Below are 24420 nucleotides of genomic sequence, written 5' to 3' on the forward strand. Positions count from 1 at the left end.
TTTGAACCAAACAGGCCATGATTCGCTCATGTTGTCAACGATCGCTTCACGTCATTAGGGTGCCTCATCGGCGAGCATGCGATATGCTATCGTCGGTGGTGGCGATCGTTTCTCAATTGGCGCGAGCTCGGGCGTAATCAGCCTGGCAGCTGCGCTCAACTACGAAGACGCCAGTTTCCATGCATTGACTGTGCGTGCGACGGAGACTGCGTCGGGTCAGCAAGCTTTGGCCACTGTGCGTGTAACCGTGGTCAACATCGTTGAGAGCATTCGCTTTGAGGCGAATGTTTATGCTGTTTCTGTGAGCGAGTGCAATCACGGGGACTTGCCAGCCTGCAACTGGACTGCCCCGGTTCTGCGAGCCTTTGATGAAGGCAATAATCTTGTCGCCGCCACTTTCAATGTGATCGGTGACACACGCTTTGTCATTGGGCAGGACGCTACGCTTGCATATCAGGTCGAATTGGCTCCGGGTGCCATCTTTGATTACGAGGCCACTTCGGTCGTCACTACGACTTTGCAGGCAACAAGCAACACCCTGACCACCTCCGCCACGCTCCAGATACACGTGCTGAATGTGGATGATCTGGCCCCAGTCTTTGTTAACAACGCTAGCCTTCTCGAGCCCATTGTTTCCGAGGGCCTGCCCGTCGGGAGCGTCGTGACCTCGATTGCCGCCTACGACCCAGATGTTACCACAGACGTGGCTCCGAGCCTCACTTTTGCCCTTGCGGAACCGTTCGAACCCTTTGAGATGGATGGGACCTCAGGCACCCTGCTGCTTCGCTCACCCCTGGATCGCGAAACTCAAGATCGATATGCGCTCAACGTTACGGCCACGGATCTTGTGGGGCGCACCAGCGCCGTTCTTGTCAACGTCACGGTAACTGATCTCAACGACAACGCCCCTGTCTTCAATGAATCCGTTGCGTGGGTGGAATTCACCTCTCCAATTTTGGATGGAAGCTACGTGACCACTCTCAATGCGTCTGATGCGGACATTGGGGTCAATCGCCAACTGCGATTTGCCATCAGTCGGCTTCATGATGCCGGTGACTTTGTCGTCAACGCCGAGTCGGGCGTTGTGGAGCTCTCGCGAGCTCTTGACGTCGGAACTTACTCCGTCATCGTTACGGCCACAGATCAGGGGCAGCCTCAGCTCAGCAGTGATCCTGATGCCAACGTGACCGTGGCTGTACTTCCTCCACCCACACGTCCCAGCTGGGTGGTTCCAGCACTCTTGGTGCGCACGCTGAATGAGGAAGCTCCTGCCAGTACCATTTACACACTGACGCCGCTTATCGATGACCGAACAGTTACGACAGAAGTAGTGCTCCTCACTGACACCACCGACTTCGAGGTGGTGGAGAGCAATGGCAATGTGCAACTTCGCAGCACTGTCCCCCTTGATCGAGAGACCCAGGCCACGCATACCCTACTTCTAGGCGTCCGCGACCCCGCTGTGAGCCCTCTGATGGAAAATTTGACGGTGTCAGTGGAACTTCAAGACGTCAATGATCACGACCCCGTGTTTGTGCACCCGTACATTCAGGTCAATCTCTCAGAGGCCGTGCCCATCAACACCACCGTTGCGAGCGTGTTGGCGACCGACCTGGATGATGGTGCCAACGGTCATGTCCGATTCTCCGTCGATGCAGGTTCGGAATCCCCCTTCTTTTTTGTGGGGCCAGCAGGCCTCATTGTGACCCGAGCGAGCCTCAACTACGAGTCACTCTCCAACGCCACCATCGTGCTGATTGTGCATGCCACGGATGGTGGAGGGCGTCAGGCTCTGCCACCTGCCACAATTGTTATCGACATTCTCAACGAGAACGACAATCATCCAGTGTTAAATCAGAGTGACTACTTTGTCGATCAAATGGAGGGCGAGACGAATTCGGCCCTGGTTCAAGTCGGCGCTACAGATGCGGACGGGCCATTATACCCGCTGACATTTAGTTTGGCGGCGTCAGACATTGCCCAGGGGTTTGCAATTGATGCAGCCACTGGCGTTGTATCTGTGACCGCGCCCTTGGACCGTGAGACGACTGATGCGTACACGCTTTTAGTGACCGTCTCCGACGGCGTCATTGCCTATGATGTCGTTGCCAGTGTACATATCACCGTGTTAGATGCCAATGACAACACGCCTGTGTTGGATTCAAGCGTGGACACGCTCGTCTTGGATGAGAACACGGAGCAAGTAGTGCTGCCTTTTGGCGTTTATGCTTCGGATGCTGATATTGGAATGAATGCCGAGATTTCGTTTGCCTTGACATCCGACCCAGCCTGGTTTACCATTGATGAGGCAACCGGTGTGGTTTCGCGCTCGGGCGCGGTCGACTTTGAGCTGCTTCGTGCCTCCACTGCCGCATGCCCAACCAGCAATGTGAATGGCTCGCTGATCCCCATCACTTTGTCCGTGACGGCCACGGACGGCGGCACGATTGCCCGGTCCACTGACATCCAACTTGTCGTTCTAGTGCGTGATTTGAATGACAACCCCCCAACTTTGGTCGATGCACCCGCCACCTACGAGCACAACGAGAGCGTGGCCACGTTTCCGGTTGTGGTTGGTACCTTTGTCGCTGCCGACGAAGACTGCACCTCAGCCACTTTGAATTTTTCCCTTGTCAATGCCTCTGATGCATCCTATTTTGCTGTGGTGCCCGTTGCGCCCCAAACCGCTGAGTTGCGGCTCATCAAAGCTGTTGATCGTGAAGTCACACAGACCCTATCGGCAACCTTAGCGGTCTTTGATGGCGCCACGGCCATTGCCTCAACGCTTGTTGTGACCGTCCTGGACGCGAACGATAATGCCCCAGCCTTTGCGCAACGCCGCTTCGAAACAGACCTGAGCGAGGCTGCTCCTGGAACAAACGTGCTGTCCCTAGTCGCCACCGACGCCGATGCTGGACAGAATGCAGAAATAGTTTACTCCATCAGCAGCGGTGACCCCAACAATGACTTTGCACTGGACAACGAAACTGGCTTGCTCACCACTGCACGTCTCATTTGCTTGTCAGACGCGATCGAGGCTTATAATTTGGTGGTGGCCGCGGCAGACCGTGGTATCCCGTCCCAGCGCACTGAGGTGGCTGTCTTCATCCGCATCGTTCGTGCCGCAGACGCTACCATCCTGTATGCTGCGAAGGACATGAACGTCACGATTATGGAGCACGTTGCCATCGGTACGACCGTGGCCAATCTCGAGATTGACAGCGGCAACTGCACTTCTTCAGTTGATTATAGCCTGAGCGTGCTGCCCGCTTCCGGTACTCCTTTTGTTATCGACCCCTCCTCGGGCTTGGTGACTGTCAATGCGGATCTCGACCGTGAGACGATCAAGGAATATGATTTGATTGTCACGGCATCAACATCGACCGGTGTTGAGGATACCAAAAGCGTGACTGTGCACCTTGCAGACCGCAATGACTTTCCACCCGTCTTTGCGGTCAACCTTACTCGCGCTTCGATCGTCGAAAACGTGGCCACGGCCGAGACTGTGGCCACCGTGGTGGCCACAGATGCTGATGATTGTTCTTCGTGCATGCTGAGCTACAGCATCACCGCTGGAAACGCCGGGGGCACGTTCGCCATCGATGAACAGGGCCGCATCACGCGCGTTCAGGCCCTATGCGCTGCCGATCGTCCCACTTTCACCCTTCAGATAACGGCAAGTGATGGGGGTAGCCCGGCCCTCACAGCCACGACTATCGTCATCGTGGCTGTCACCGCCGCTCCGCCTAATACCAACACCGCACCTGTTTTTATCATTGCTGACCAAGCACTTGAAATTCCTGAGAGCCGAGCACCAGGTGTGCTGCTGAATGCCGCTGCCGTGGATCCCGACTGTGGCGATGAATTGGTGTACGATATTGTGGAAGGCGATCTTTACTCCGACTTCCTCTGGCTCACGCAAGCTGGCAACCTTCTGCTGGTTCGAGGCCCTGATGTCAGTCTGCTGGCTGAGGCGCGCGTTACCCTGCGTGTCACAGACCTGGACGGCGCCTCCGCGCTGCTTCGCGTCAACATCACTTTCCTGGATGCAGCCGGCTTCCCGCGCTCCAATGAAGGCTTTCCGAGCTTTGACCTGGATCAGTACAACTTTACCGTGGTAGAGGCTGCGGCCGGGCTCGTCGTGGGGACTCTCTCGGCCACCGATGATCGCGCGGTGGTGTTTTCGCTGGTGGGCACGGACGCCCAAGTCTTTGACATCGATGCTGGCACCGGCTTGTTGACCACCATCAGAGACCTTTGTGCCGCTACACAAAACGCATATCATTTTACTGCTCGTGCCCACGATGAAGGTGGCCTGGTAGCCTCGGTGCCCATTACAGTCAGTGTCACTGGTGCTCCAAACGCGGCACCGACTTTCACCGCCGATACCTTGTCTTTGCTCACCGTGCCCGAAGATGAAGCTGTGGGCAGCTTAGTGGGCTCGCTTTACGCCACCGATTCCAACTGCGGGGACATGCTCATTTTTAGCATCGTGTCGCAGACCCCCTCCGGTTATTTTCTCGTGGCGGCTGACTCAGGGGCTATTACTCTGAGCCAGACACTCGATGCCGAGACGACGAGCACGCACACACTTCAGGTGGCAGTCAGCGATGGGACGGTCCAAGCCCTCCAGGCCATCACCATCACCGTCACAAATGTGGACGATGAGGCACCCGTGTTCGCCACTGCCAGTGCTTCCGTGAGCATTCCTGAAAACCAGGTTGCTGGAGAGACCATCTACCTGGCGCAGGCCACAGATGCCGATTCGGTGACGCTTCGGTACACTCTGACCAACAGCTCGCGCTCGCCCTTTGCCATCGATGCCGTCACCGGTCAGGTGGCTGTGCGCGGCACGCTGTGCGCTGCCACAACCCCTTTGCACTTGGTCGAAATCGTGGCGTCCGACGGTGTCAATGCAGGCTACATGCAGCTTGCTGTGACGGTGACCTCCGTCAACGCCTACCCGCCCAGCTTTGAGTCCTCTGTGTATCACTTCCAGGCGTATGAGGTGCAAGCCTCGGGTTCATTTGTTGGCCGGGTGGCCGCGCAAGATCGGGACTGCGGTGATACTTCCTTCGTCTATAGCATTATTGGGGGCCAAACCAGCCCCGCCACTTTCAGCATCAACGCTGACACCGGCGCCATCGCCATTCTGCGCCCCGTCGATTACACCAAGCAAACCCAGCACACGCTGACGGTCATGGCCAGTGATGGCCGATCCGTGCCTCGCACCGGCACTGCGCAGGTCATCGTCTCCGTAAAGCCCAACTCGGGTGACTTGCCCGTGTTCACCGAGCCGACATACTTTTACGTGGTTCCAGAGGATGCCCTGCCAGGCCACGTGCTGGGCATGCTGGCCTATCGCAGCCCTAACAATGTGCAAGTTGCATTTAGTATCGTTGATGGCAACGAGGATGCTTTCATGGCCCTCAACGCCAGCACTGGTGCCCTGACGATCGCAAGCGAGCTTTGCTATCGGCGCGCCGCTCAAGTACAGCTCACAGCACGCATCGTGAATACAAACGATACCTCTCTCTACACCGACACGGTGGTCCGCATTGACGTGCTTCAAGCCAATGCTCACGCCCCTCTCTTTGCCAACTCATCGGCCGACTCAGCCTCAATCAGTGAGACGACATCAGTTGGCACGGTGGTGCTCACAGCGACGGCCACTGACGCCGACTGTGATGATGTGGTGACATATGCCCTCCTCTCCGGTGGCGACTACTTTAGCATCCAAGCCACCACGGGCCAAATCCGCATTGAACAGGCGCTCGCCTATCATCTCCACTCTTCACACGTGGTTCAAGTCCAGGCCACCGACCTCCTTGGGCGCGCCACGTCCAAGGTATTCACCGTCAACGTCATCAACGTCAATACGCTGCCCCCTCGGTTTTCTCAGGGCATATACGAAATGAGCATTTTGGAGAGTCGTCCAGTGGGCAGTTTGGTGGGCACGCTGGCCGCCGAGGATGCCGATTCTACAAGCCTAACGTACACCATTCTCTCAGGCAACAGCGGCTTGACTTTTGCATTGAGTGCGACGTCGGGCAACCTGACACTGCGGAATACGGTGTGCGCCCGCGATCCGGGCTCATTCGTACTCGTGGTTCAGGTCACCGATGGCCAGTTTACACATAGCACGGTTGTGCGGGTCACGGTTTTGCGCGATGTCCAGGCCCCCCCGACCGTTGCTCTCACCGCGCCAGTTACACTCTACTCGGATGCCGCTGCCGGCACTGCTGTTGCTGTTGCGCGCGCCACCGTCGTGGAATGCTATGGCAACGTGACCTTTGCCGTGGCAGCCTCAAACGCCGCCCCCATCACAATTGACTCGACCACGGGCCTGGTGCGCACGAACGGACCCCTTGTGGAATCAGCTTATTTGGCGGCCATCACGGCCGCCAACAACGCTGGAACTACCGCCTTCAACTTCCTCCTTCAGGTTACGACGCGCCCAGCCACCACGCCCAGCTTCTCCCAGACACACTATGAAGTCAACGTCCTCGAGACGACCGACGTTGGCGATGTCGTTTTTCTTCCAAGTGTTGAGGCAAATGGAGCAACAGTGACCTTCTCGCAGGACGGATCTGCTTCCAGTCTGGCCGTCGATACCCAAACCGGGGATGTCCGGCTTCTTCGAAGCCTCTGCGCGGCCTTGCAGCCCCAACTCAGCCTGGTGCTGCTTGCCACCACTGCCACTGGAGCCACGGCGCGCGCCTCCATCACCTTTACTGTGGTCGCCATCAACGCCCACAAACCCACTTTCAGTCGTTCTCTGGTAACGGTCAGTGTGGCCGAAAACACTCCACCCCTGACACCCATCTTGGCCCTGTCAGCTTCGGACGCCGACTGCACGCCCGCCCCGCTGGCTTTCTCAATCGTCGGCGGCGGCACGGCTGCAACCCAGTCGTTTGCGCTGGCTCCAGGTACCAACGTTCTTCGCACGCTGGCCACCCTGGATTATGAGGCTCAGTCGTCTTTCACAATCTTTGTGCGCGTTTCCGACGGCACTCTCAGCTCCGTAGCTGAGGTTCGTATCACCGTCACGGATGTGGCCGACCAGGCTCCCGTGTGGGCGGCCTCCGCATATGCCGCTTCGGTCCTGGAAAATGCTCCTCTGGGTACTACAGTGACCACTGTCGGTGCAGCCACCCCCGATCGACAGGCGCTGTACTATTCACTTGCCGCTGGCAACGAGGCATATGGCTTTCAGGTGGGCACCACAAGCGGCGTTGTATCACTGCAGCGCACTCTGTGCGCCCGCAATCAGGACTCTTACAACCTCACGGCCCGTGCAACTGTGCTGGCCAACACGGCCATGTTTGCGGACGTGGCCGTGACCGTGGCTGTGGTGGATGCCAATGAGTATGCTCCGGTGGTCCGCGTACCGGCGGCCATGCAAGAGCTGACAGAAGCCACTCCCGTGGGCTCGACACTGCTCACGCTGACGGCCACTGACGCTGATTGCAACGATCAAGTCCGTTTCCGGATCGTCGGCGGTCAAGCCAACCCCGCACACTTTGCCATCGACGCGCTGTCGGGAGCCATTACGCTGATTCGCGCGGTAGAATCAGCAGTCACCACCACACACGCGATTCGCATTGAGGCGTATGACAACCACCCTTACAACCCCCGTTCCACTCTTGTCACTGTCGGATTCCTGGTCCTCGAGGCCGGCGCCCTGGATCCTACCTTCACGGCCCCCTTGGTGAGCGTGACCGTGGATGAAACCATCCCAATTGGAACAGTGGTGGCCCAGCTCACGGCACGGGACGAGGACGAACCAGGAACCATTGTTCCTGAAGAATTTCGCCTTGTCGGGGGCAATGCGCCTGGTCTGTTTGCTGTAGACCTCTATAGTGGCAACGTGACATCGACCAGCGCCCTGTGCGCCGCCGAGTTGCCCGTGATCACGCTCCAAGTGACCGTGGGTGAGGAGGGCCAGCCCTACGACGTAGCTACCGTCAATATCTCAGTCCGCAATGTCAACAATCATGCGCCCGAGATTACTGCAAGCTCGCTCAATGTGTCGGTGTCCGAGGACGCGAACATCGGCACGTTGGTCTTTAGCGGCATTGCCACCGACGCCGATTGCCGCGACGTGCTGACAACAACTCTGGTCGGCGGTGATTCGGTACCACCTACTTTCTACGTGTCGGGTGTCGACTCGAATGGCGCCTTTTCGGTTGGACTGCTGCGCCGCGTGGACCGTGAGGACGTTCCATTGTGGTCGTTGACTGTGCGTGTCAGTGACGATGCGGGACGTAGCTCCACCGTGACAGTGCACTTGTCCGTGACGGACATCAATGACAACAGCCCCCTGTTTGGCCAGAATGTCTACACCGCGGCCAACCTGCCCGAGCGGACAGCAGTGGGTACTCGTGTGGCCACGGTACAGGCCTCCGACCGCGACACGGGCCTCAACGCTGCCCTGCATTATTTCTTTCTCACCCCGACCTCAGTGTTCACACTCAACGAGACCACCGGTGTGGTGAGCTTGGCGCAGACCGTGTGCGCCGACATCCGCTCGATCTACGAGCTGCAGGTCGTTGCTCAAGATCAGGGTGTGCCGGCTCGCAACGATACAGCCAACCTGATCATCAGCATCGCCCCGGTGAACGACTTTCAGCCACGCATAGCCGGCTCAGGGACGCTTGCAGCCATGGTCAGTGAAGCTGCGCCTGTGAACGCCTCAGTCTTTTCAATTGTCGCAACGGATGGCGACTGCGAAGAGACGTTGACCTACACCATTGCTGCCGGAGACTATGAGCCGCCCTACTTTGCCATTGACAACGTGACAGGCAGCATCATCGTGGCCCGCACACTTGACTATGAGTTGGTCACCCGCTATGTTTTGCAGGTCCACGTGTCCGACGGCGAGTACACAGACTCAAGCTCACTGGTCATCACTGTTGAGGATGTGAATGACAATGCACCCGTCTTCTCACGCACCACCTATACAGCAACCTTTGCTGAGACCCAAAGTGTGGGTACAACATTGCTCACGCTCGCTGCTTCGGACCGCGACTCGGGCATTCGTGGCATGTTTGATTTCGCTTTGATCAGCGGCAACGGCGATGGCCGATTCGACCTCAATGCTACCACAGGCGAGCTCAGCTTGCTCTTACCTTTGGATAGAGAAAATGCATCCTCGTATACTCTCGGTGTTGCGGTCACCGACCGGGGCACACCGGCTCTCAACTCGACTGCCCGCGTCATCATCACCGTGACGGACGTGAACGACAACGCGCCGCAGTTTACGGCAGAGACGTTTAGTGTGTATTTGGCTGAAAATGCGCAGGCTGGCGACCCAGTATTCACCGTGACCGCCACGGATGCTGACGTTGGTGTCAACGCGGCACTGAGTTTTACGCTCCTCGCCTCAGGTGATGCTGCGCGCTTCAACATGAGCGCAGATGGCAGCATCACCGTGGCCGCCGGCGCCTCGTTTGATCGGGAGACACAAGAGTCCATCGTCCTTACCGTCCGTGTTCGCGATGCAGGTGTGCCTAGTCTGCAGAGCGAGACCACACTGACCGTGCACCTCACAGACGTCAATGACAATCCGCCCGTTTTTGCAGTTGCCACACAAAACGTCAGTCTGAGCGAAAATGCCCCTGGCACGCTCCTGCTGACCGCAACCGCGACGGACGCAGATGTGGGTGCCAACGCTGGCATTGTTTACAGCTTGGAAAATACCTTCTCGGGACGGTTTACCATCAACGCGTCCAGCGGGGCTTTGTCCACGACAGGACCACTCGATCGCGAGGCTCAAGCTGCATATCGCCTCGTCGTGGTGGCGTCTTCTATCATGCCGCCGCTGCAAGAAGCTACTCTTGATGTTTATGTCACCGTGCTGGACAAAAACGATAATCACCCAGTCCTTCAGTCCACCGAATACTCGATTGTCTTACCCGAAAATGCGGCCGTCGGCACCCTAATCCTACAACTCAATGCTACAGATGCGGACGAGCCGGGTCAACCAAACTCGCAGATAGCCTACGCACTCATTGACGGCAACACTGAAAACCTCTTTGCGCTAGATACGACCACAGGCGCACTCACCGTGGCTATTTCCCCCAACGCTGAGGTGCACAGTGATGCAAGCCTCCTTATTCAAGTGCGAGACATGGGGCCTGGTACTTTTGTGCTCAATATCACGATTGAGATCTTGCTGCAGGACCTGAATGACAACCCGCCCGAGTTTGACAGCGCCAGCTACACGGGCAGCGTAGCAGAGGATGCCGCGATCAATACCACCGTGACCCAGGTCTCCGCCACCAATCCAGATGTCTCGGCTGACCCCATCAAATACTCGATTCGTGCTGGCAACGCAGCCGGACGCTTTGCCATTGATGCAACCACGGGCGAGATCCGGGTGGCACAAGTCCTTGATCGTGAAACGACACCTGGATATGTTCTCACGGTTCGCGCCGATGATAGCGTTCAATTGGCTCAGACGTCGGTGACCATTACAGTCACAGACGTCAACGACAACAGTCCTGTGTTTGTTCGGCCAACGTACTCCACTGCCATTGCCGAGTCTGCTCCTGAGAACTCCCCTGTTCTACAGGTGTCGGCAACGGATGCCGATGTTGGCCTCAATGCACGTCTGAGCTACGAGCTTGCAGGCTCGACCATGCTGCTGACTGCAACGAATGCCGTGGTGCCCTTTGACAATGCCAGCACGTTGCCCTTTGCTATCAACGCCAGTACGGGCCAGATCACCGTCACCGCCGCTCTTGATCGCGAGACTGTCTCGCGCTATGACCTTGTTGCGTTAGCTCGGGACGCTGGCACGCCACAACGCAACGCAACAGCCCTCGTCACGGTCAACGTGCGTGATGTCAATGACCGTGCCCCTGTTTTTGCGCAAGCCATGTATACTCTGTCGCTGCCTCGTGAGACCCTGGCCCCGACAGCGCTCGTCAACGTGAGTGCGAGTGATGCCGATCTCAATTCTGTTCTCACCTACCGTGCCCAGTACACTGAGCCTGCTGGTGTTTTGGCCGTCAACACTGCGGGTACCGTGCGCCTTGCGAACAGTCTTTGTGCGCTTTCAGCCATCTCCTTGGTCCTTGTCGTGGAGGCGTCAGATGGTACCAACGTAGGCTCGGCCATCGTTCAGGTCAACGTAACGGACAGCAACTCTCATGCCCCCGAATTTAGCATGCCCTCCACGACCTTTGCCCTGCCCCTGGGCACACCGGCGGGCAGCGATGTCACAAATATCATTGCAACGGATGCCGACGTGGCCTGCGGTGGGGGTCAGCTTACGTACGCCATCCGAAGCGGCAACGTTGATAATGTCTTTGCGCTTGATACCTTCTCCGGGGCGCTTTCGGTGGCGCGAACGCTGACCAGCGACATGCCGGGCCAGTTCACCCTCGTGGTTGCGGCATCCGATGGCTCACTGTCAACGACGTTGCAGCTTGACCTCTTCCTTGTGTCGCAAGTGGTCCCCAGCTTTGCAGTCGCTGGCACGGGCTTTCGAGCTCCGGGTGTAAGCTCGGGTGAGGATCGCACGGCCTCGACCAGCGTCGGCTTCTTGGTGGACTCAAATGTCAATGGTCAAGGCACCTTGACCGCCAAGTTTGGGGCGTTAACGGCCAGCGCCCGTTATCGCGACGCCTTTAAACCCGCCGCTTCAATTCGGGCTATTCTTCTTACGGATGAAGTGTGGTTTGATGATGCCCAGGTCCGCGTCGCCCTCCAAGTGCGTGACGAGGACCATAGCGTCAAGGTCGCATCGACCACTGTCGTTGTACAGCTCGTGCCGGAGCAAGCTCTTTTGGACATTGCCACCACCAGCATTTCGGCCCAATGCACCGTAGGGAGCTCGGGTGCTTGTACCGTTGAGACGGCCAGCCTTCCTGATGCTTATTTTGTGCCCGGACAATCCTACCAGGTGAGCGTGCAATACGGCATCAGGGATGGTCCGATGTCCGAGTTGGGTACTGTGCGCCTGCGCTCGCAAACGAGTGCTCTGACCGACGACAGTTATGTCGATGATGTGGTCCAGGAATTGCCTGGCCGACCGCTGTATCGAGGCCAGCGCTTCACGGTTCCGGTCTTATCAGACCCCTCGTATGACGTGCGGTCCTTCACTTTCTCTATTGTCACGGATTCCAATGTGTATCTGGAAAGCGTGAGCTTTGACAGTTCTCGGTGGACGCTGGTGCGTACAACTTCAGGCCGCACCAACGGCATCGTTGCAAACCTGAAAGATGCCAGTCTGGCGCGCCCAGGGGTGATCGGGCGCCAACAGCTTCTTTTGATCACCTATCGCGTTGAGGCGACCGCTGTTGAGGACGCTGCCTCCTCTCTCAGCTTTACCGTCGAAAACTTGGTTACCACCGAGGGCAGTGTGCGCGTGCGTGGCCTTGTTGGCTCACAACCTGGCACCTACGCTGATCGTATCGGTGTAAGCCAGGCTGGGTCTGTTTTCATTGCTTCAAACGCCGTCAAAGGCATCCTGCCCTACGTCGATCAAAGTCAGTTGGTCAACACTGCCGTCCTCACAGGCTCCGTCGTAACTGCAAACATCAATGTGCTGGCGTGCTATGTCTGCTCTCGCTCCAGTGCGGTTGACTTTTGCGATGCCCAGTGCAGCACTGTCAGTCGCAGCCTGGCATCTTGCAGCTCAGCTGATACTAATGTGGCCGCCGTATCGGGCTGTCAGGTCCGCTTGGCTGGCACCGAGACCACAGGCGCGGCCTCGCTCTTGATGACCGTGACGTACAACGGGCGCAGCAACTCCGTCCCGCTGCAAGTTTGGCATCCTAGCAACACGGTGCTGTCCGTGAGCGACTCCACTCTCAATGCATTTGCGCGCTGGATGACGCCGGCACCAAGTTGCAGTCTTCGCTACCAGAGTGCTGATGTCACCGTCACCAGTACTTTTGCAGCCGGTGGCTCGCGGGTCTTCACCGTGGACGTTACGGAAGTTGCGCGTGCACAGCTCGTGGCCGGAAGCGCTGCGGTAGCCGTGTCCACTGCTTCGCCACCCACGGTCACGGGCATGGCCCCTGGCAGCAGCTCCGTGCGTCTCATGGCCGGAGGTCGCTTGGTGGCCGCAGTCCCCGTCGAGGTAGCAAGTGATCCCGTCGACATTATTGGCTTGGATGTCGTCCTGGCCACGGCCATTTTCGTACTTGAGCCCAATGACAATGTGCGCTTTGAGCGCCTGTCCATGGTTCCGGCCGAGTGTCAGCTAGAGACGGCCCTTGATGTTGAGGGCAAGTCGGCGACCGTTGTGGCCTCGGCAGTAGCATCAGACGGCACGCGCATAGCCGTTACCGCTGCAGACGGCCTGGTGCTTGCCTCATCCAATCCCACGGTCCTGGTTCCTGGAGTGGACGAAGTCTTGGCGGGGTCGGAAACGGATGCTGCCATCCTCTCAGCAACGTGGGCCGCCTGTGGCGAGACCTTGGCGACCAGCGAGCAAGAAGTGTCGGTAGAATTGGGCGATCCGATTGGTGTCGTCTTTACCCAGGTAGCCAGCTCCGTCGTGCACTCGAGTGACCCACTGGCGCAGCATGGCAGTGTAGCTGTCAAGTCCAGCATCCGCGTGTTTTTGCAGTTTGATGGCAGCGCTGACAAGGACGTTACCGATGATGCGCGCACCGTCTTCAATTTCCCTGCTGAGCTCGTGGATGTGAGCGTTCCTGCAGGCTCGACCACAGGCGAAATTGTGGCCCGAGAAGCTGGTGTGACGGGAACCGCCACCATTACCGTTTCGTTCACCCATCTCAACGAAACTCTCATCGCCAGTCTTCCAGGCAACAGCGTCAGCCTGGACGTGGTGCGCCTAACTTCAGTCGAGGTCGCCTCTGCGCCATTCCCCGTCTACTCAGGCTCAAGCTCATTTTCGGAGACAACCTTGAGCCAAATTGGGCCAACTGGCATTTATCAGCAAGCAGAGCTCTCCATGACGCTCGTGGTCAGCGATGGGCGGACCTTTTCCGTCGACACACACGCAAACGCAGACTACGGCGTGTACAGCCCAGGCACCACCTCGAGCGCTACGGGAGTCATCAGCATTGCACGCAGCGGCAGTGATCGGGTCGTGACGGCCCTGGCTGCCGGAACAGTCGATGTAGTTGGCTCTTTTGCTGGCATGCCCGTGTCGTCAGCGCTTGTGCTGACGGTCAGCGACACCCCCGTCACCGTCACCGCCCTGCAGAGCATGACCTTCCCTAGCACAGTTGCTGGCTTTGCCTCGACGGCAACAGGCCAAGCTCGAATGCACGCGCTTTTCAGCGACGGCACTCGCTACACAAACCTGTTTGCCTCCAACGGCAATCCAGCCCTGCCAGGCTTGGTATCCTTCAGTCTGAGCACCACTGTGCCGGCCAGCGTGGACCAAAACCGTGGCACGGTCACGCTTCTTGGCAACTACCATGATTATGTGACCCTCACCGCCACTGCCGTCGGAACTTCTGTGACGGCCTCGGCTGACTTTGCTTGCAACCTTTACCCTGACACCAACGACGCGGACCTCGGGAACCTTAACGGCATTCCCTTGCCTCCCACCGCTGTTGGCGCGCAGCTCAATGTGCGCGTCGCGCTCAACACGGGAAGTGTGGCCTTTGGCGCTTTTACAGTTAACGTGTACTACGATGAGACGAAGCTTCAGGCCATCGATGATGGCTTTATCCTTGGCAATGACTGGGAGGATGGCCCTTTTTCAGCGCGTACGAATAATCCCCCGGGCGAGTATCAAGTGACGGGTGTAGCTGGCGGCTCCAGCGACCGCGGAACCAACTACCACCTGGTGACGCTGCCCTTCACGGTCATTGGATCTGGACTAACTCAGCTGACGGGCGTTATTGAGACCCTCAACCGCGCGGACTCGGCAACAGCCGTCCCTATTGGCACTCCCAATCGCCAAATGGTGGCCGGCGTGGTAAATGTGCAGCTGACGGGTGCAGACCGTCGCCGGAGCATTCAAGTGTCCTCGAATAATGTGACATTCGGCGTTGACTATGAACACGCTTCTTCACGTTTGAACGAGGACTCGCCTCAACGCGACGTTGCAGTGCCACCCCCCATGTTTACTCGGGTGCAACCAAGACTTGAAGCCGCCCGCGCTCGGTACGCGCAGGACTTGGCGCTTCATGGCACACCGGCCAATGTGACCCGCCAGCGCCGAGCCGCCTGCACGGGCAAGGCTGAGTATGGCGATGCGGACGGCAACTGCGTCTTTGACATTGCAGATGTGGCATATACTCTGCAGTACATTGTCGAGGCTTTGGTCGACTTTACCGGCAGCTTTGGCGCCGCTTTTGACGATATCACCGAGCGCCAGATCAAGGACATGGATGCGGATCGCAATGGTGTTGTGGACGGCACCGATGCCTTTTACATGGTCAAGGCCCTCGTGCTGCTCTCCCGCTTCGTCGATAACCTGGTGGCCTCTCCCATCAATGACACAGACGGCTCGGGTTGCACATTGCGGCTGGCCGTTGACGTTTTCGAAGCGGGCGACGAGATCGATACGTCCCCCGCCACGGCACCTACTACCGAGGTTTACTTTCTCCTCATGTCAACGCGCAGTACCATGAAGCAAGAATTGCAAGATTCGTCGGACAACTGTGTCGCCTGCGAAGGCGAGGTACTGCCTCTTGTCCTGCAAAGCACTCGGAATAGAGCATATGGTGGCGTGGTCAAGGCTGTACGCGAGGGTGAGACGGCGACTTGGCGCATGGCCATTCAAACGGACATGACGTACGAGACGGTGGGCAGCATCGGCGTGTCGGTGCTCGTAGTAACCTTTTCCCCTACCAGCGAGACCAACGACAACCGCCTCGATACCATTGTTGGCCCGCCGGAGCGTGTGCAGAGCTTTACGTACAATGATCGACTCGAGTTTGACCTCCCGGTCTTCAACGGCCAGTCGGTGGGCTTTGTCTCCACCGGCTTCAGCCCTCATGTGAGCTTTATCAACGACCTGGCTTCATCGGCCTGTACCAACGATCATGCGCCCGTCTTTGAAAACGCTACCTACGAAGTCGCGGTATACGAGAACCTGACCGTGGGCAGCATTGTACTGCGCGTGGCCGCCACAGATCAGGACGTGGGCCGCAGTGCGCAGCTCACTTACTCGATCGTAGCCCGGAACGACGACCCTGTCAACTTTGTTATTGATAGCTCGACCGGCGATATTCGCACCACCTTGCCCCTCGACCGCGAGACCGTGGCGCAGTTCCAACTGGTCATTCAGGCCCGTGATGGCACCTTCCCTTATCGAACTAACACAACCACTGTGACGGTAACGGTAGCAGACCTCAACGATAACCACCCTGTCTTTGTGGCATCCCCCACGCCAGGAGCTCGTTTCACGCCCGCTGGGGGTTTGCTGGCCGAGTACGAGGTGGACGTGCGCGTAGGCTCAGCAGAAAATACGGTTATACTGCAGCTCAACGCCACTGATGCCGATTCGGCCCCGTTTGCCACCATCAGCTATGAACTGCGAGGCTCTTCCGCCTCCAATGGCGAGTATGTTTTGAATGCAGCCACGGGTGAACTTACCGTGGCGGCGCTCATTCTGCGTGAGAGCGGAAGCACGGTCGTCTTCCAGGTCAGCGCGGTCGATTCAATGGGCCTCGCAACCGATGCCAACGTCATTCTGAACTTGATCTATGAAGTGGACCTGCTGTACTACACGAATGAATACGAAGGCCGTGAGGGCAGCGTCACGGCGCACCTGGGCCCCGCGGCCATCACGCAGTCTTATTCCACCGTTGCGTCTGCCAACTCGCGCTTAAGTGCCCGCCTGATTACTACAGACGTTTACCCAGACGCTACAGCACTCAAGGTGCTCTTGCACGTTCAAAATGATGTCTTTGGTGCCCCTGCGTCTTCCGTGTCGGTGCGCGTGCAGGTGACGCCTGGACCAGATTTACTCTTTGACCTGGGCGGTGCCTCGCCCACCGACTTTCTCCGAGAGGGTACATGCCTGGCCGGCGTGGCTACCAACCGGTTCTCGCGCTACGGTGTTTGTGTGGCCACTGTCTCCGTTCCAACGGCGTGGTTCGCGCAAGCAAGCGCCATCCGTCATTTGCGCGTGAGCTACAACTTTGTTGACGAGCGTCTCACGCCCGCAACTCTGGGTAACGTGCAGCTTCACCCCGAGGTCACCTGGAGTCTCTCAGACAACGTGCTCGTGGTTATGCCCCTGCACCCTGTTTTCATTGGGGAAGAGGCGACGGCCACGGTGTATGCCAAGTCGAATTTTCCCATTACCAACTACGAATTGCGTTTTGAATCATCCGCTTATCTGCCCATCGTGGGCATCGATTTTCCCTCGGATGCTTGGTCGGGACCCGTCTCGGCTTCATCTGATTACCGGTATACGGTCAATGCCATCCGCGAGCTAGATGATGTGGCCGATGCCGAGACGACCGAGCCGGAGGTCATTGCCTACGTGCGGATGCGCGTCGCAGACGCCGCTTTAGCCAACTCATCCCTAACATTGGCCTGTGTCATCTCGGCACTGGGTTCCAGCAAAGAGTCCTCCATCCGTCCGGGCGGCCAAGCGACCCCCGTCGAGGCCACCTTTGTGGACATGGCCACCATCAGCGGCGTGGATCGCACCACCACAGGCCTTGTACGCCCAGCCGCGCTTCAGGTACAGGCATTTGTTGCCCAAGCTGCTGCGACTGAACTCGTAAACACGGCTATTTTAAGCGGCCGCCCAGTCACGTCCGGCGTGACCCTGGTTAGCGCGCTGGCCAACGGTACACTAGTCTTGCAAGACCCTACAGCCGCTGCTGTGTCTTGCGTAGCCGGCAACACGACTGTGCTCAACGTGCGCGAGGACTGCAGCGAGCTGCTCCTCTCGGGTGCTGAGTCGCATGGCCAAGCGGAGGCTTCGGTTATCTTTGCCCTTGCGCGCAATGATTCCGCCGTGCTTCTTGCGGAGGCTCATGCCCGAGTGTGGGCGCCGACCCTTCCTGTTGAGCTTGAAGTTGACGACACCACGCTACGACGTGTGGCAAACTGGTCTTGGTTTGACACCGATGCCAGCATCTGCCGACCAAAGTATCAAAACACACGCCTGCGGGCTTTTGCCACGTTTTCGTACGGCGCTCAGGCCTACCGGGCACGCGTGTCGTCCCTTGTGGTGCTCGGCGCATCCTCAAGCAACACGAGTGTGGCGCGCGTCGAGAGCGACGGGCAGGTGAGCGCTTGGAGACCTGGCAACATCACAATTGCCATCGACCACGCGCAGCGTCAAGGTCGAGACCTGGGCTCGGTGACACTGACTGTGCTGGAAGAAGATGCCAGCAGTGCACTCGGCTTGCTAGTTTCCCGTCTGGAGCTGCACGCGTTCACCAATCTGACCGCTGCCCCCTTGGCCAGCCCGCTCGTAGACCTGGATTCGAGCTCGGTCGTCTTTGTTCATCAAGTTTTTGACGTCGAGGACCGCGTTGGGGCCGTAGCTGCCTATGCCGTCTTTGAAGATGGCGCGCGCATGGAACTCAGTCCCGAGCAGGGTCTGCGCCTGAATTCGCTGGATCCCGCCGTTTTAGCCGTGTCCGCCACGGGTGTCTCATCCTACGACCACGCCCATGTGGTCGCCAAGGGTGCTGGGTCAGGCCCGCTGCTCCAGGGCACGTGGCTGGCTGAATGTGCGAATGACAGCATGGCCGAGCTTGCCACGGGCCAAGCGCAAGTGCTCGTGACCATTCCCAAGCCCTACGCGGTCGAAGTTACTGTGACTGCTCATGAGTTGACTCGACTCACGGACCCAGCGGCCTTGGCGGGCGTACCAACCGAGACTGCCGTGCGCGTGGTGCTGCTGTCTCTTGCTGCGGATGGAACAACCGTGCGTCGGGACATGACGACTGACGACCGCACCATCTTCAACTCAACCCTGGCCAATGGCCTGTTTTCAGCTTGTGCTGACAACGACGTTGTGTGCGGTGCATCAAGCACAGCCCTGGGCTCCTCTGGCCCCGTTGTTCGTTCTGTCAGCGACGCAACAGGCAATGGTGCAGCGTGGCTGCAGGTGCACTTTACGCATGTGGACGTGGTTGGCAATGTGTCGTTGACCCTGGTTACTGCCAGGGAAACGCGTGTGGAGGCTCACCCATACCCTGCGTACACCGGCAGCAGTGCGTACGACGTGTCTGTCCTGCGACGTTATGCCAATCCTAACACCGCAGCTACAGCCGTGCGTCAACGGGCCGTTTTATCCGTCGTGGTGGAGCTATCAACAGGCGAGGAGTTGGACGTCACCTCGTTGCCCTCAACCACACTCCGCTTGACAACCATTGAGAATGAGACGGTGCCATCAACGCTGGTGATCCTGGACCTGAATTTGCGCGTAGTATCCGTTGCTGCTGCTGCAGAGACAGTGCTGCTAACCTCGGACATTTACGTGGTAGCTCGCGCGACCTTGGGCAACTTTACCGCCCTCCCCGTGGCTCTGCGAGCCACAGACGAACCCGATGAGCGGGCCGCCGTGGTAGGCTTTGAAAACATTCGGGTAGCCAACGCCCCTGTCGTGAACGGTGCGTTCGTTTTGCAGGTCGTGTCTGGTTCTTACGGCCAGGTGGCCTGCGGTGCGCACTTTAGCGACGGCACACAGCATCCAAATCTGGTGGCGGCAGACGGAACCTTTCTCCTGCCGGGTGCGCTCAGCTTTGGCAGCTCTCAAAGCAGCGTGATCACGACAACCAGCACGGGTCGCCTCATTCTCTCGGAGAACTATGAGCTCCCCATCACCATCACCTTGGGCTTGCGCAACGCCATCGTGTTTGCGAGTGTTTCTGTCATTGCCAACCCTCTGCCCGCGGTAGGAGACGTTGATCTGGGCCGCCAAGGTAACTTTCCTTTAGCCGATGTCCTGGTAGGCGAGAGCTTTGACGTCCCGGTTTACATCAACACGGGCACCTTGCCCTTGGGCGCCATTGATCTGCAGATTGTGTACAGCAGTGCTCACCTGGAGATTCCTACCACCTCGGCCGGTGTGGCTGTGCGTCGTGGTCGTGACTGGCCTGGTGGCAGCGTGTACGCGGTGGTCGATCCTCCCGGAACGCTGAGCTTTGGCGGTGTCACGGCCGTTGATTCAACGGCCAAGGGTGAACTGCTTGAGATTGCCGTCGTCACCTTCCGAGCCCTGACTGCGACCGCAGGCTCAATCCCCATCCAGGGGCACGTCGTGACCATGGCCTCCAATGACTTGCAAGGCACTTTTATCGGCTCGGCGGAAGAGCGAGACTTTGTTGCTGGATGGAACGTGTTTGTTCGCGTCGCGGCAACAGGCAACAGCCGACGTCGCCGTGCCGAAAATACAGTCGCTCGCTCCAGCCCAACTGAAGCGGCTTTAAGCATGGATCTGCCCTTGCCATCGGCTTTGACGCCCCGTGCACGCCGCAGCGCGAATTCTTGTACCACTGCACCTTGTGCTGCCTGCCCGCTGACGCGCGAGAACGGGGACACAAACGGAGATTGCGTCTTTGATATTCGTGATGTTGGCTATCTGCAAACCTACTTGGCCGAGCGTCAACTGGACTTTGCTCGCGCCCAAGGCCAAATTCTCAACGCAAGCTTGATCCCTGTCCAGCTGTCCAACATGGATGCCAACTTGGACTCGGTCATCACGGTGGCAGATGCTGAGTTCTTGGCGCGCGTCAACTTTGGCATGCTGCGCTTCCCGGCCGAGCTGACGATCGTCCCAGTGCAAGACAAGACCTCGGGCGGCTACATCAATGTCAACGTCACAGTGCGGGGCAAGGGTGACACGCAGACTCGCAGCGACAAGACCATGATTTTTGTTGACTTCGCCTACGATAACCCCAGCGTGCAGCCGCTTTTTGAGAGCACCCAGCTGTACAAAGGAACGCGTCGCACCGAGGGTGACAAGCCCGTCAGCATGGCGGGCTTTGTCGTACAGGCCGAACGCGAGGGGCCTTTGTACAACAACTTTGAAGACACGACGCCTCCCAACCGATGCTATCAGCAGGCAGCCAGTGGCAACACATGCTCAAGCGGCGTGCGCGGCCCCCGGTTCTACTTCAATTCGGGCACCGAGACCTGCGAATCGTTTGAGTACTTTGGTTGCGGTGGCAACACCAACAACTTTGCCACTCTGCAGGCCTGTGTGGACATGTGTGTGCCCTCGTTCAGGCATTCGGTCATGCTCAACACTTCGCTCAAGCTTGACAATATCGGTGTTTCATTGGTGATGGTGACCTTCAGCTCGGAGGGTCAGGTCAACGTCGGCCGAGACGTCTTTTTGACCGGCGTGGTCAGTGGTGACGTTCCTTACGCGACATTAATCGACTACCAACTCAGCCTGCAGGCCTTTGCGGGCGCCCCGCTGCAGACAGTCCAGGTGCTTGCTTCATCCGGTTATGCGCCCCTGTTGACCTTTAATAACACGATGACCACGGCCGAGGCAGTCAACGATCACGCGCCAGTATTCAGTGGGACGTTACAAACGCGAATTCGCGAGGATCATGACAATAGCACCGTATTGTACCAGCTCAACGCCACGGATAATGATGAAGGCCAAACTGGCCTGATTACCTACAGGCTGGAGAGCAGCTCCGTGATAGTGGAGGGAGAAGATTTTGTGGTGCCCCCCTTCCGTCTGAATGGCCGCACGGGTGCGGTCACCCTCATGCAGGCCATTGATTACGAGGTCAGCAAGCAGCACAATGTGACGGTGGCCGCCACGGATAATTCACCACCGCGGCCCCGTACCACGCTGGCCACACTGGCAGTCGCCGTGACAGATGTCAACGACAATGCACCCATTTTTGCACAATCATACGCCGACATCCGCATTTCGGTCGATACACCGGTCAACACGGCTCTGACGCGTCTGTCAGCCACAGATGCAGACTCCAACACAGTAGAGGGCGGCCCAAATGCGCGCATCACCTACCACATTGTCGGTGATGACGCCTTTGCGATCAGTGATACCGGGCTGATCACAACCGCTTCCGAACAAAGCCGTGCTCTGCGCTCCACTGTTCGGTTCATTGTCAACGCGACGGACGGAGGAACACCCACGCTCTGGAGCACGGCTGAGGTTGTCGTGGCCGTCATCAACGACGACTACCTGGTTACCCTCACCACAGCCCCTGACTATGACACCTTCAACAGCCTCTACGATAACGCCACCGGCATTCACCCTTGCCTGGAAGTGCTCGCCCAGACCCTCAACGGCGAGCTTCGTGACATTGAGGTGTCACGAAACCCCAGCTCGCCCACAGAGTTGACGGATATTACATTTTACGTGCTCACGTCGGGTGGCGAGGTGCGCAGCGCCAGCGAGGTGGAAGATGACCTCCGCAGCATCACCGACTTTCAGCAGTGCACGCTGCGTGCGCTGGGCGGCGATACCGACAATGCATTCCAGGTATCGCTGGTTCACTTTGACGACAGCGGCTGCCGTGATCCGTTGACCGACTTGAGCAATTTGACTAGAGTGTTCCATGGCGAGTGCCTCAATGACGAGGCTGCTGGTCGCTCGTCCCGCGTGACGGTTCTCTCGAATGGCCTTATGGATGTAGACATTTACGAAACCCCCAACTGCAATGGCGTAGCCCAGCAGTTTTTCAGTATCACGAACAATACGTGCGTGACTGTCCCCTCCTTGGACCCGGATCGTTCTGCCCCTTACTCGTTCACGGCCACCTATGAGCTCTTTGAGGATTCGGAGGAGACGGCCAGTACGAGCAGGGCGGCCATCCCCGCAGGCTTTATTGCAGCCGTAGCTTCGGCTTCGTTGGTCGCCTTGATCATCTTACTCGTGTTGTTGATCCGCTTCCAGCGTCAGCGACGTCAGATCATTAACGCGCGCAAGATGGTTCTGGCTCATCACGGTGACGTGACGTTTGGCACGCCCGAACCTATGCGCAAAGAGCACGACCAGCAGACTGTGTTTGCGGGTGGCGAGGTTGACCCGTTGACGGGTGAGGTGGTACAATACAAAGAAACGACCAATGTCGTGGACGAGGATCGAACGGGTGGCCCCATGCCGTCCATGTTTGGTGGTCTGCGCTCCAACCCGCTGTTTGGCAACCGAACCGCCTTTTCGGGCTTGGGTATGGAAGGTGAAGAGGAGGTGGTTGCTTCCGACTCGGACGAGTCGGACGATTTATCTGACCTGTCCGCCGGGGCCATGGACGAGATTATGGACGATCTGAGTGATTTTGAGATGTTTGAACAGGATTATCTTGAGGCCACCGCTGCTACCGAAGGTGCCCCTGCGCACGCTGGTGGACAATTCAAGAACCCGCCCTTCCTTAGTGGTGGTGGTGGTGGTGCGTTTGACTTGGATGATCTTTCGGACTTTGAGGACGTGACTGAGGATGGACCAGCAGAGCCTTACCTGCGTGTGGAGGCTTCAGACGACTCTGACTTTTCAACCGATGATGAGGAGGGCGGTGCCTTTGGGGCCATGGACGATCTCCTCAACATGGCACCACTCCGCAGTATTCTCAAGTCTCCTGGTGCTGATAGCACCAATTCTGGCCCGCGCAAGGTATCGTTCGGCGAAGATGACAGTGATGCCGACGATGACGATGATGAGCGTCATGATGAAATGGGCCAAGCTACGCTTTATCGTCAACGCCCGGGGCGCAATCAGCGTCGCCAAATCGACAGCGTAGATATTGAAGCAGAGCTGGTCATCCCACAAGTGCAATACGAGGACGTCGTCGCCAATCTGCAACCCATGTCCCAAGGTCAGGGGGGCGGACCTGCAAGTACCCACGGTGGTGCGGATCCGCAGGATAGTGACTCGGACTTTAGCACTGGCCCAGCCATTGCGGACCGTGACAGTGTTAGCGAATCAGACTCGGACGATTCCGACTCGGACTCGATGGACTATGGCTCGGGTTTTGAGGATGAGGACGATGATGTGGGCACTTCTCAATTTGCCGCAGTCCGCGGCATGTGGAACTCTTCCCATCTTCGCAATTAGGCTTCTGTGGTTTCAACGTAACAGTCCGATGCTGCTTGTATAAACGGCAAGGTACCTACTTGGTCCATGCCTTCGACTCAATCCACCTGAGCTGTGAACATATCCGGCTCATCGATTTGCTTGTTATTTGTTGTCGTGACATGTGTGTGTCTTTGTGTCTATGTGTGTGTCTGTATGTGTCTGTGTGTCTTATCGTTTTTTTTTTTGCTTTTATTGGTTGTCTAGTGCGGCCAGCCGCATTGCCTTGTGGTCCTGGGGCTGTGCTGCCTGATGCCGTGACTTGGCCGATCTCCGAGCATCGGCCAGCTCGATTTGTTGCCAATTTGTGTGTTTGTATGAACCGCATCGACCGTTAAAATACTTTGTTCTTTCTTCTTGAAAGAATGTTAAAGAAACGTAATACATTGTACTTTCGCCTTGATTCGTTGAGGCCCCTTTTTTTTCACGTGAGAATCATTTCCATGCCAAGG

The 24420-nt window shown here is 57.8% G+C and overlaps 1 protein-coding gene across 1 annotated transcript in view; it reads left to right on the forward strand.

The window, feature by feature from the left end:
- MBCDH18 (uncharacterized protein) overlaps positions 1-23950 on the forward strand; it is a gene marked incomplete at both ends in the record, with an annotated part of 31142 nt that extends 7192 nt beyond the window's left edge. Inside the window, one exon of the mRNA XM_001750021.1 lies at positions 59-23950. Coding sequence (XP_001750073.1) covers positions 59-23950 — 23892 coding nt within the window. The remainder of the gene's footprint in view (positions 1-58) is intronic.
- Positions 23951-24420: the final 470 nt, after the last annotated feature.

The sequence above is a fragment of the Monosiga brevicollis genome, genomic scaffold (genome assembly GCF_000002865.3).
Source record: "Monosiga brevicollis MX1 MONBRscaffold_36 genomic scaffold, whole genome shotgun sequence".
NCBI lineage: Eukaryota > Choanoflagellata > Craspedida > Salpingoecidae > Monosiga > Monosiga brevicollis.